This window comes from Gavialis gangeticus, unplaced genomic scaffold (genome assembly GCF_001723915.1).
Source record: "Gavialis gangeticus isolate Ggan-Ray unplaced genomic scaffold, GavGan_comp1, whole genome shotgun sequence".
In the NCBI taxonomy this organism is placed as follows: domain Eukaryota; kingdom Metazoa; phylum Chordata; order Crocodylia; family Gavialidae; genus Gavialis; species Gavialis gangeticus.
In genome coordinates, this window is record NW_017729012.1 from 1,533,804 (window position 1) to 1,546,564 (window position 12,761).

The 12,761-nt window shown below is 44.1% G+C and overlaps 1 protein-coding gene across 3 annotated transcripts in view; it reads right to left on the minus strand.

Moving 5' to 3' along the window:
- Positions 1-1,243: 1,243 nt before the first annotated feature.
- The window catches only part of WSCD1 (WSC domain containing 1), a 64,890-nt gene continuing 53,372 nt past the window's right edge, over positions 1,244-12,761 (minus strand). For all 3 annotated transcript variants that reach the window (XM_019511019.1, XM_019511020.1, XM_019511021.1), the window contains exons 6-9: positions 10,880-11,057; positions 8,186-8,350; positions 4,749-4,949; positions 1,244-3,528 (exon numbers count right to left, since the gene is read on the minus strand). In XM_019511019.1, coding sequence (XP_019366564.1) covers positions 3,176-3,528; positions 4,749-4,949; positions 8,186-8,350; positions 10,880-11,057 — 897 coding nt within the window. In that variant the 3' untranslated portion in view covers positions 1,244-3,175. The remainder of the gene's footprint in view (positions 3,529-4,748; positions 4,950-8,185; positions 8,351-10,879; positions 11,058-12,761) is intronic.

The following is a 12,761-nucleotide window of genomic DNA, read 5'->3' on the forward strand; positions in this document are numbered from 1 at the left end:
CTTTATAGTTTTCCATAGACAACTGATTGTCCCTTTCTGCTGTTGGAATAGCATAAAATGGCCAGAGTAAATTGGGCAGGGTAGACTTCACCTTGTCCCTGATTGTAACTAGAACTGAGCCCAGCTTGCAGGATTTCATGGGCTGGATTCCTTGTTGTCCTGCACCACATGCACTCGTGCATATTAGTGTAAACTGGGCATAACTTACTACCAGTCTGAATTAGCAGAACTCTGTGCAATCTACTTTAGTGCACAGCTCGAGCCATGGAGATCATAGCTCTGTTTATCAGTCTTCACTGAAATGAAGAGGATAATTTTTTTGGAAATGTAAACATTTTTGCTATGTAAAGTAAGCTTCTCCCCCATTGTAGAATTGTACATAATCAATGTTTCTTATAATCAACTGATTTTTACAATTGCTTCTAGGTTCATCACTTTTCTTATGCTTGCTTTTGCCCTGATGTGAACTAAAAATGGTTGTTATAACTGTTATGAAAAATGCGGTTTATACTACCACTACTGGCACAGTCTTAATTATAGAGCTGCCTTGCAGCTTCATTTTCACAACTTGAAACAGAATTGTATTAACTCTGTGCTACCTGGCTGCATGTGTCTTCTCAGTAAACACCGCTGCAGCTGAAAAGCTTGTTTCGTGGTAGAAGTGGGGAGTTAAAAGTTTCTAAACTACAAGAAAACCACTTGGGCCTATGCAAGGCATCTGATCTGCACAGAGACTTACTTCTACTGTCTCAGGCTTGTGAGCAAAGAATAATTTGTACTTCCTACCCAAGTCATCTTCAGATTTGCAGCTCTTTCTTTATCAGTGGTGCTGTTACTCTATCAAGAGCTAGATATGGTCATAGATATAATGAGGATCCGTTGGAATGAGTAATCAATAGAAGACTTCTGAGTAAGTTATTAATCTCTCTGTGCCATGGTTTCCCCCATACATAAAATAAGGATAGGGTAAAATTTTTACCAGTAATCTGCATCCCATTTTTAAGAGGCTCCTGACAACAGGGGTCCTCCTGATATAAAACTGAATAAGAGGTGGAGAATGGACCTTTTCCAACTAGATTTTCTCTCTTCTTCAAGCAAGAAGCGTCCATCCACTGGTTTCTAGGGGAGACGGGATTCTGAATGCTGGTTTCACGATACAGGGACATTTTCTAGAGTAGGAACGAAATAAGACCATTGCATACACAACACAAAGACAGACAAATGCATATAACACAAGCTGGAGTGTGCTTGATTTACTATATTTCAAAGCATAAATGGTACATATTCAAAGGAGGTCCAGCTCCCTTCATATAAACTGCGTCATTGTTTTTTTATTAAAATTAATATTTTCACTTGGGTTTTTGAGGATTTCTTTTTAATTAAATGTGAACAAATGCATTCTTGAGTAATGCAGTTTCAGGCACAACCCCAAAGCACTTAGGGCTATGTAATGTCTCTGAGCTTCACATGTGGCTCCTGCCAACACTGAGGATGATGGTTTTATGCCTCCATTCAGGCGAGGCCGTCTCATCAAAATGCATGAAGCTAATTGGTGTCATGTGACTGCACATGTTCAAGAATGGAACATAATGACTGTAGGGAAATGATGGATTAAGGAAAAAAAATAAAGCACCATCCACCTTTCAGTGTACATCCACCATTGTTACATACTGGAACTACACTATCCACTATCCCAGAAGGAAAGTTACTTCACCTTTAATGCTAAATGACAGCACTAAAATGCTAGAGATGACTCCTGAGGAAAGTAATGAATAGCTTAATCTTTCTGTTTATAGAGCTTAGACACGTAGACGAGACTTTTACCTTAAAAATGTTTTGCCTAAGAGACCAGTGTGCGTGCTGCATGTCAGCATGCCAGGCAGTCCTCTTCACACCCCGTCCCTGTCAGCTGCACTTGTTCAAAGGACTCTGTTCTCCTCAAGGCCATCTGTGATCCATTCCCCAATCCTCTTGCTTGGCTGGTTTTAATCTCTTAATTTTGGCTCCTCTCTGGATCTCCTTCCTGTAACGAAGCAGGTTCCTGACTCTTCAGAACTGTACAAGTCCTGGCTCACTTTTGAGACCAACTGGCTCACCAGACCCATCCTGATTCTCCCAAGGAGAGGAGACCTGGTGGAGGCAGTAAACTTTGGACTTGGATATAAGACTCACCGGCAACTTCCCCAACCTTGTTAAGGGTATGTATAAGGCCCTCGCCAAACCTGAGGTCTGTCTTTAGATTGGGGGCTGGATTGAAAGGGTGATATCGTGGAGCTTTTTTCATCCTGTTACAGCAAATCCCCATTTCCTCCAGGTAGGACTTTGTTCCTGTCTTGCTCAAGCTTGGCAACACACTAAAGGCTGAAGAACTGGCTTCAGCGTGTGTACCAGAGAAACAGGGTCTGCCCACACCCCGCTAGATTGCAGTAATACCTCCTCCAGCATGTCTGTTGGTCCTATACTGTGATCCAAGCCCGAAGTGCAGGCCCACCATGCAACACTGCAACTTCTGACGAGTCAGTGGGTCAGCCCAAGCATGGATTTTTAAAGTAAGCCTTACAAAAGCTTTGTCTGTCCAGAGAAGAGTTTGCTGCACATGTATTTCTTTTTCCGCTGCTCCCCAACACAAATCATACAAACACAAGTTTACTGCAAGGTTGTAGGGTGGAGTGGACGGTGACTAAAAGGATTTAGGAGAAGGGGAGAGGGAAAACCTTTTCTAAGAAGAAAGCAACTAATTTTCTTAAATGATAGGATAAAAATATTTATCAGTCTTTGTGGATTTTCTTTTTCTTACATAGATGTGAATTCCCAAATTGAAATACTGCAAAATCTCAAGCTAGTTTGGGCAGGTATTGCTAGTAGGCAGACAGGATAAGAAGAAGGAACCCTTTTCCAGAATTAGCAGCGCACAACTGTTAAATTCTTAGCCATTTATATAGGGAAGGACACACAGGCGGACACTAATAGCTTTTGCCTTGGTTTATAACCCAATTTCCATCCTTCATTGCTTGCCTTTTGAAGCACTTAGTGCCCCTGAAGAACATCCAAGAGTGGAGAGAATTTGCATTCCTCAGCAGACTCCATGAGCATCTTTGCTTTTGCTGCTATAAAGCTCTGGTCTTTTTTTTTTTTTTTAAAAAAATTTTAAGCACAGCTAAGTGCTGGCGGGATATCATCTTGGAACATACTCTCTCGGCAGCCCTGTGAAGTTTCTTCCTTTCAAGGCTTCATCCACTGTCAGGATGTACCTGTCGATAAGATCTTTCATTTCCTGGGTGAATGGCTCAAAATCCTTCTGCCTAGCCCCTGACCGCTTAAAATTCCCATCTCTGTTGTTTTCAACACACAGCAGCCGGTCCTCTGTCACGGTCGCGTTTAGAAATTCCACCATTTCTTTCAGCTTGGGGATGAGGTTCTGTTTTAAGTCTTCGTAGTGAATGACAAGAAGATGTTTTCCGTATTTTAACCAGTCTAAGACGTGAGAGGCCCACCATGATGCGTAGCTGTTTACAAAGTCTGGCCATTCTAAACATTGGGGAAAAGATGGGGGGAAAATTAGATGATTTTAGTCATACTACGACTATTTTCTCAAACTTTTTCCTGGTATTACAAAGATGGGGAAAATAATGGTCCCACGGTATCAGCTCTAATTATGGGGTGGCCAACCTGCGGCTCTGGAGCTACATGCGGCTCTTCAGAAGTTAATGTAAATCTCCAGCTTCCAAATGGTCACCGTGTGCTTGTGCAAAACCCACCAAACGGAAACTGGTTGCTGTGTGCTTGTGCAAAGATTCAAGGAGATGCATACTAACTTCTGAAGAGCCACGTGTGGCCCCAGAGCTGCAGGCTGACCACCCCTGCTCTAATTTGTGTCCCTACAAACTTCAGGGAGTGATTGGATCATCAGAGCTTTTCTTTTCCTTGAAACGGCAGTTAAAAAAAAAAAGGCCCTTTTGACCTTAATTTAAGGAATTCCCTTTTGTAACATACTTTTCGTGGTTGGTTAGTTTTAAACGAATAATCCTTTCATTGTAGGGGATGTATGGGCTTAGGATGAATAGAAGCCATGTCAAAGATCCCTCCCCAAAACGCCTGTGTGGCTTGCCAATCCCTAATTTATAGTGCTCGGGACACACAGGAGGCAAACTCTGAACATAGCCGGTATATTCTGTGAGGACACAGGTGTTATATAATCCAGTTTGTCAGCCATGCACCAAAAAGGGAATGACATGCTCGCATCACTAAACCTTTTCATGTGGCCGATGAACACAGGTTTCACATGTACCCCGGTCTTTATTTACCTGTAGTACAGCAACACCTGTGACATGCTTTAAAATATCCCCCAGAAAAGTCTCAGATTCTATCATATCCTTGACACTTCACTTTGATTTGTTCACAGCTGTTAACTACTGCAAGGGCAAATTGTCTGCGCAGCGCAGACGCTGAGGAAATGGGCTGAATACAAAGGTGCTATGCCAAGAGAAATTCACTCTGCCAAGATGTAAATGCCATGGTCGCTACTAGAGCTTTAGTGCTGCAGGAGCCCTGTGACAGGGCATGTAGCTTGCTGCTAAAGGATTGCTAAAATTCAGACCTGAGGGTTGTGGAGGCCTAGCTTTGCTTAAGACCCGATTCAAACTGCAGCTCTCGCTGACTTCAGATCAGGCCTTCACCAGCAGCACCTTGTGTTTGTAGCTTGTTTGAAGCCTAGTGTAGACGCTGGTTAGCAACAGCTGGAAGGTTACCTTTGCTCTTCCAGTTCCGGTCTGTGGCGTATCCCAAGTGGCCGGCATACTTCCGATTGAATTCTGCCATGAGACATTTGTACGGGTTCCTTATCAACAAAATGGCAGAGTCGAACATTTCAATCTCTCGCTTGCCACTTTCGTGCGTCTTCACACAGATAGTTCTCCTGCTTCTCCAGTGATCTTTTTCTCCTTTGAAGCCTGTTTTTGTTTAAAACACGAGGTTACCAGATTTAAAACACGGCCGGGTTGTGCATTATAAAGCAGAATCTAGAATGGTGCAAAATCTGGATGAAACTGAGGGACGATGCGGTTTTTTACCTAGGGCATCAGACTGAGAATTGGAAGATTTGGACTCTGTTCCTGGCTTTTTGATGGCCAGCTGTTCATCTTATTATTTGATTCGCTGTCTGCCACAGTAATAGCCTATGCCGTATCGGGACCACCTTTCTGCCACCTCAAAATTAATGCCTAAACATACAAATATAGGGCTGAAAGGGACTTCAGGAGGTCATCCAGTCCAGTTCCTGCATCCCATCCTGGGAGTGAATTTATCTAACTTGCACTTAAATACTTGACAGCCCCTCTATCTGTTTATCTGCTCCAGCACCTAGCTACCCTTGCAGTTAGAAGGTTATTCCTAATACCCAACCAAAATTTCCCTTGCTTTAGTTTAAGACTGATATGACTAATTCTGTCCACTGTGTACAAAGAAAATATTGTTGTCCATCCTCTTTATAACGACCCTTTTTGTATTTGACAGCTGTCATCCAGTTCCCCACTCCCAGTCTTCTCTAAGCTAAAAAGCCTCAGTGCTGTGCATTTGTTCTTGAATTTCATCCTACTACTGTTGGATTATTTCTCCAATTTATCAAGGCCCCTTTGAATCCTAATCCTGTGCTCCAGAGTATCTGTTACTCTAGTCATATTGGTGTCATCACCCCTGGGGAATCCCACTTGGGATGACCTAGGCATAGCTGTGCCACTGGTCTATTATGAGTTTCTCATACTTCTGGCCTTTGCTTGGTTGCTGTTGTCAGGCTTTTTGGGGGGGGGTTGGGTTTTTTGGGGGGGCGTTAAGCTTTGCTTGGAAACACTGGGTGCTAGCTGCGGCCAGGGCTGGGGATTTTGACTGCTGTGTGCCAGTGCTCCCGCTGGGGCTTAAATGCAGAGGTTCCTGGCAAAAGGGTCTTGCCCTTCCACTCTGATACAGGTCAATTGCTGTATTTGTGGTCAGGAAAGAGTTGTACCCCATGGGGTCAGATTGGTACAGATTGTGGGAGGTTTTTACCTTTCTCTCTCGTGCGGGGTTGGGGGGGAGGTTGTGGCTGTCTTCCTTGGATCTCTTGAGTGACTTTTAACAACCTTTGCAGTAGGAAGACATTGGCCATTGTGTCAGTTGATTGTAGGCTTGCTAATAGGCTAGCCAACAGATTTGTATAGGATGGTTTCAATAGGGATGATCCTGCCTCAGGCAGGGGGTTGGACTAGATGACCTCTGGAAGTCCCTTCCAGCCCTACTTGTCTATAATTCTGTGATGCCTCCTCCCAGTTATACACTGAGGCATTGATGACTACTCTTTGAACATGATGATACAACTAGATAAGCACTTGCCTTACATCTAGACTGTTTCTTTACCTTACCTGTGAGAGTGTCAAGGGAGGCAGTAACAACTTAAATGGGACTAAAGTGCCTAAGGCCAAGATTTTTTTCCAGAGCAAGTTGTGATCGTTGTGCATCCATTTCTAGGTAATCAGAGATGTCTTTTGGAAAGCCTGTTCCCTGGCCCTCCCACCCCCCAGCCTCAGAAAAATGTTTACTACTTTCTTCAAGGTTCCTCTAGTAGATACCCAAAATCATTAATCAGCTCTAGAAAATCTTACTGTACATCCTTTGGTGCCTTAAAATCTCATCCCAAAATTTAGCAAATGTTTTGCTAAAAATGTATTTTTCTAGGCCAGTTCTGAAGAAAGGACTAAAAAAGCTTGTGTGTGCGCACGCGCGCAAGGAAAAGCCAACAGTGATGAAAAAAAAGACGGGTGTAATTTCCATCATCATTAGCATCAATCAAAGGGAAGTCTTACTCATGGAAGCTCATGCATCTCTGATTCAGTTAATCTATAAGGTACATTTCTACCTTGCCTTCTTCAGTGGTGGAATCTATTTTTGACTTCACAAATCAGAGCAAGCCTTTATTCATGAAAATACTCAAGAATCAGCTCTTTTTTTTGGTATGCTATTCAACCAGTGTCTCTTTATGCTACATTGTGTGAGATTTAATTTTTATCAAGTATGTTTATGACTAATGACAATCTTATTCATTCCAAACAAAAGTGTCAGAACAAGGCCATGTACAGGAATTCATTTTTACTGGCAAGAATTTCTCCAAAGCTGAAGCATACGTGTGCTCAAGTCCCCTGGCTAGAGAGCCAAACAGGTGAGGTCTTCAGCCAGGAGGCACTACAGGGCTGCTTCCTGGGCTATTTCTGCCTGTAGGTCAGCCCTCCAGAGGATAGTCAGTCCTCTACCCTGCCTGGAAAGGAGGCAAGGTGTCAATAGGCAGCACCCCAGGTTTTAAATCACCTTGTGTGCAGCCCAGATGGGCTGTCCATGGGGTAATTTAAAGCCAGAGGCACAGAGAAGCAGGGCCAGAGACAGCTTTCCTCACCCTGGGTCCTGGCTTCCCAGATTTTAAATCGCTGCATGCACCACCCAGCTGAGCAGCCCACACAGCATTTAAAACCTGTGGGGTGGTAAACTGGGGTGAGGATAGCATCCCTGGGCCTGGTTTCCAGCCCCTAGGGCTTTGAAATCCCCACTTCCACTGCCCAGTGAGGTGTCAGGGGTGGCATCTGAAGCCCAGAAACTGGCTTTGGGGACAACCTCCCCAAGCCTGATTCCTGATCGCTGGGCTTTGTAGTCCCTGCCCCACTGCCTAGCTGGATGGCAGGGGTGGTATCTAAAGCTTGGGACCAGGAGCTGGGTTTGGGGGTAGCCTCCCTCAGCCCAATTCCCACTCCCCAAGTGATGCAGTACCCACCCCTGCTGCCCAGCTAGGTGGCTGGGACAGCAATGGAAAGCCAGTAGGGGCCAGTAGAGCCCCCTACCTCTTCCCTAAACCAGGAACTACCCAGTTTGGGGAAAAGGCAAGGAGCTGTGGGGCAAATCCCCCAGCACCTTCCCCAAACTTAGGCAGTCCTTGGTTTGGGCAAGAGTCAGGGAGCAGAAATTCTTTCACAAAACCTGGTTGAGACCTGGAAGATCTGCCAGAAGGGGCACTTTTCCCTGGGAGAAATTCAGTGAATGCTTGTTGGCTTCTTATTTCTACCAGGAGAACAGTGATTCTCCTGGTAGAAATGTAATGCTTGTACATGGTCTAAGTAAGATTTGTGTATTAAAACTGACTTTTGTTGTTGCGCCTCTCTGACAACAATACCTTTGTTATACAGGGTCCCATCAAAGTAATAGCTTCCAGTGTAGAATCCCGTGGCATGTTCTATTAAATGACGGGCCCATGTATTCCCAGCCCCAGGAAAACTCGACAGAGCAACAAACACTTTGGATTTCGTTGTCAGGAACTTCCTGTCTGTGCATCGGGTGTCTGTAAACACAAAATGTATTTCATTGTTAGCACAGTGTCCTCTTAGTAATTTTACTGAGAGCTATTGATTACCTGGGTTGCTGCTTCATTTTTCTGTTTATACCACAGGATAGTAGTTTGAGTTCAGCAGTGATTCACCTACTTCCAAAAATTAATTCAGCCTTAAGAGGCCAAAGAGATTATTCTTACTACAGGTTTTCATTGGCTTTGTGTTAAGCAACACTTTGTTAGAAGGACTGTGGCAAACTGTTGTACTTGCCAGCAAGTTGAGGTAAAAGCTCCTTCATGATTGTTTGTTAACAGCTATTTGCCTGGCAGCCTGGCTCTTCACTGAAAGCCTGAAGGTGCCATTATACCTGCAAATCAAAAGCTTTATAGGGAGTGCCTCCTTCTGAAATGAACTGGAATTCAGTTAAACCTCTTCTATGTGATTTTTTTTAAAAGGGTCTGTGTTCGTTAAGCATGCAACTCACATTTATTTCCAGTTGGCATTAAGCATCTAATTTCCATAGGTGCCTTTGAGAATCCTAACTGTGGTATTTTGGGCACCATTACAAATTGAAATTGGTGATAAGTAAGGTGACCATATGTCCTGGATTGGCGGGGACAGTCCCAGATTTTGGAAGCTGTCTCTGTGTCCATCATTGGAAAAAATTGATATGAAAGTCCTGGGTTGGTCAAAAATTGATAGGAAAGTTCGGTTTTCTCCAGAGAGGCCAGCTAATGGGCTGATCCCTGATCTGGACTCTGCTGGGCTGTGAGTGGAGTCTCTGGCCCAGTAGAGTGGGGGAAGTGGAGCTGCAGGGTCATTGCCCAGCCCTGCTCCTGGGAGCTTTGGGTGGGTCAGGGCTGCATGTGATTGAACTTCCCCACCCTGCTCTTAGGAGCTGGGGTGGGGGGAGGTTGTACATGCCATGCTACACTGTCCTGTCCTGTCCTGTCCTGTCCTGTCCTGTCCTGTCCTGTCCTGTCCTGTTCTGTTCTGCCTGGCCCCACTCCGTGGCATCCTCCACATCCCAGATTTCCTTCAAATTATTATGGTCACCCTAGTGATAAGAAATATACAAGAAGAAATGAAAACCAACCTTTATCTTTAGTGAAAATTCAAAAAGAATGTGGAAAATGGATTTACATTTTTTGACTACTTTTCTATTTTTGCAGCATGTTCTTATTAATGCCTTGGATCAAGCCATGGCTATAAAGTGCTAGAATACTATGAGGGTGTCTGCTCTTCTTTTATTTCCAGCCTAAGTGGAAGCAGGAAATGCTGGAAAGCTCATGGGGGGAAAAAAAAATTCTCTTCTGCTTGGATTTTACCTACAGCCTTTCCTTGAATCGGAGAGAGGGCCCAGTCATCAGCTGATGTAAGTAGAAACCTTCCATTGACTTCAGCAACTCACACCAGTTGAAGTTTTAAGCTTAAAACAAGGGGCCTTGGGGGATTCATAGTAATGAGGGTAGAAGATGAGCCAAGAGACAGCAATTTTAGTAGCGATGAAAGCTAGGAAGGTCAGATTTTGGCAGTGATGAAGTGGTGGAGCTGACATGAGAAATTGGGGAGAGGGCAAATGAATGAAGAGTTGAATATACCAGAGATTGTGACGTGAGGGTATGAGTTTAGTGACTTCTCAGTGTGAACAGGGAGCTAAAGCAAAGGAGTGGAATGATGCGAGAGGCTAAGCATTTGGATTTTGGAGAGAATGAGTTTGAAGAGGCAGTTCATTGGTGTTGTTTGCTGCTGTGAGTTTGGGACAGACACAAGAAAGGGGCAGTGGATGAAAGCATGAAATCAAAGGACACTGCTTGGAAAGAGATGGCTGAAATGTTCAATTGAACCAGTTATTTTGGGTGCCTCACTACTTAGGCACTCAACCCAAGATACCTTAAATGGGTCCTGATTTTTTTTTTTTGTCCCTCTTCAGAGGGTAGATTTTCAGTATTTTTTCAATAGCAAACCATTCTAAGGCTTCTTCCATCAGGCACCTCCAATCACCTGTTCTCATCTACCTCTAAGGCTACTGTGTGTACAGGACCATAGACAGAACCCAGAGAAGCTGGTGACGAGAGGGAAGGGAGGTGCTGAAGGGAATAGCCCACTAAAAACCAGGGAAATTGGAGCCCTTGGAACCACAATGAGAGAGGGAGAATAACGTCATCAGTAACTGTGCAGACACGACAAGGAAGAACGAGGTGGGAGAAAATGGCAAAGAACCTTAAAGCATTTTGAAACCATACATTCAGGAATTGCTTTTCCTGGCACTGAAATGAAACCATCGCTAAGACAGAAAACAGAAGCTTTTTTTCAGCAGCTGATGATAAAGCCACAAAACAGTTTAGCCAAGGGGAAAAACTGGTCACCATGTGCTACAGAAACTGCAAGGATAATTTAGACAGAGGCAGGCAGAAATTTTTGCTCTGAGTATCAGGGCCGGCTAACCCCCTCTATGACCAGTTGGCATAAATGAGTGTAGTTTTTATTGACTTCATGCATCTACGCCCAATAAGGAACTGACTGGTTACAGCTTTTACCTTGCACTGGAGTCTGGTAGACATGACAATAATTTTCCTCTCTTGGCACTTTGACTGTGCTGCTGATATTCTGCAGCCTACTACAGAACAGCCTGTCCATGCTGTCATGAAGTGTGAAGTGTGTGGTGGGGTAACCGCAGTAGCATTCTGGCCTGCTGATGACTGCCAGGGGAAATTCCTATCGAGGGAGGGGGAAAAAATGGTTAGCTATGTAAATGCCACAACAGCAACAATCTTCAGAGCATGCTGTTAACGTAGGAACAAACATAAATCTTTGGAAGGGAAATAGAAGGAACGATTGCACATTGTTTTTCATGTGGGCTTGGAGCTGGAGCCCATACCATGCGGTAGCTTTTTTCTGAAACATGCACTTGCTGAAAATTTTCAACTGAAACATTTTCCAGTTCTGTTTGCTATAACATTTAAGGCTGGAAAGGACTATTGTGGTCTTCTGCTCTGACATTTTACAGATCCTAGGCTTTACAATTCCATCCAGTCACTTCTGCAGTAGAGGAAATTACCATATTCACTCAAATACAAGACATAGTTTTCCTTCCTCTAATTAATAAATACAAGACATACTTTTCCCTTAACGCATACAAAAAAATCACACTACATACAATGTCTAACATAAAGCTTCTGCGAAAAGCAGCAGGTGCTCAGCAACGGAAATCAACTACGAAGCTGATTAAATGGAGCCAATGCTGCGCGTGACTCTAAAACACATGGTCCACATAGGACAGACATGCTGATGGGGATTTTTTTTTTTTTTTTTGTGGCCCTTAAAAAAAATGGTCAGGTGTTTCCTCTGCATGGAACTGGCGCTGAGTCTGGAGTATTGCAATACCAGGCCAGTATTGGGAGGGCCTGAGCCAGCCCTGACACCTTGGTGCCAAAAATGCTACGTCTGAAAGGCCAGGATGCTGATGAGAACCTAACTTTTTTTTTTTAAATAATATATTTCATGTTCCAGATCAAATTAGCTAAATCAGTTCCAAATCAGACCAATTGGGTAGAATACAATTGTTTCAAAAACCGTATAGATTGAGCAGAAAGAACTCAATCGTTCTAAACACCACGTATGGCACTATAACCAGCAAGCATCCTTCATCCCAAACTCTCATCCTGGGATTTCAGATACTTCCAAATCCATTGGGAGGCATCCTACATGCAGGCCCCAGCCCACAAGACTCAGATGCCTCTACTAGGCTCCAGCAGGGGGGAGGGACCCACAAGGAAAGATTAGTACAGCCCATCTGAATAAGCCACATGGTAGTGCCCATTTTAAGCACAGCCCCCCTCACTGCTGATTCATTTTCCAACCATGGTGAGCCACAAAATTGCATACAGTTCACCCATAATCCCCCTGTTGGCTCTTTGCTCAGCTTGATCTGTATGATTAGTGGGGCCCCAGCCTCATTGAGGTGAAGTTGAACCAGGTTGGCCTGTGCCTTATCTGCATATACATTTTTGGAGAATCCCAGGACTTGACAAGAACACGCAATTCCAGTTGTGACTGGGGGCTAATTAGCACATGCATCCTTCGTAGGGGTAACTGGAGTGCACACACATTAAGAAGTGCTGAGCTGTGAGGTCACCATGGCTTGAAATGCTGCTGACTCTGGTGGGACCCAGCTCAGTGAACTGTGTAGTAAATCACAGACCTTTGGCTTTGGCCCAATATCACGCATAGTTTCTACTACATACATGTAGGTGCCAAAGTGTTGCTCAGAAGTGTAGTTTTGGAGTACCTATATGAGAATTTGCAGCACTTTCAAAAAAAGTAACATGCATCAGTTGTGGGTAAACTAAGTGCATGGGTAGCATATGGATGTTGCTACAGCCACGTTAAATTTCAAGGACAGTGTTGTCATGCTTGGAG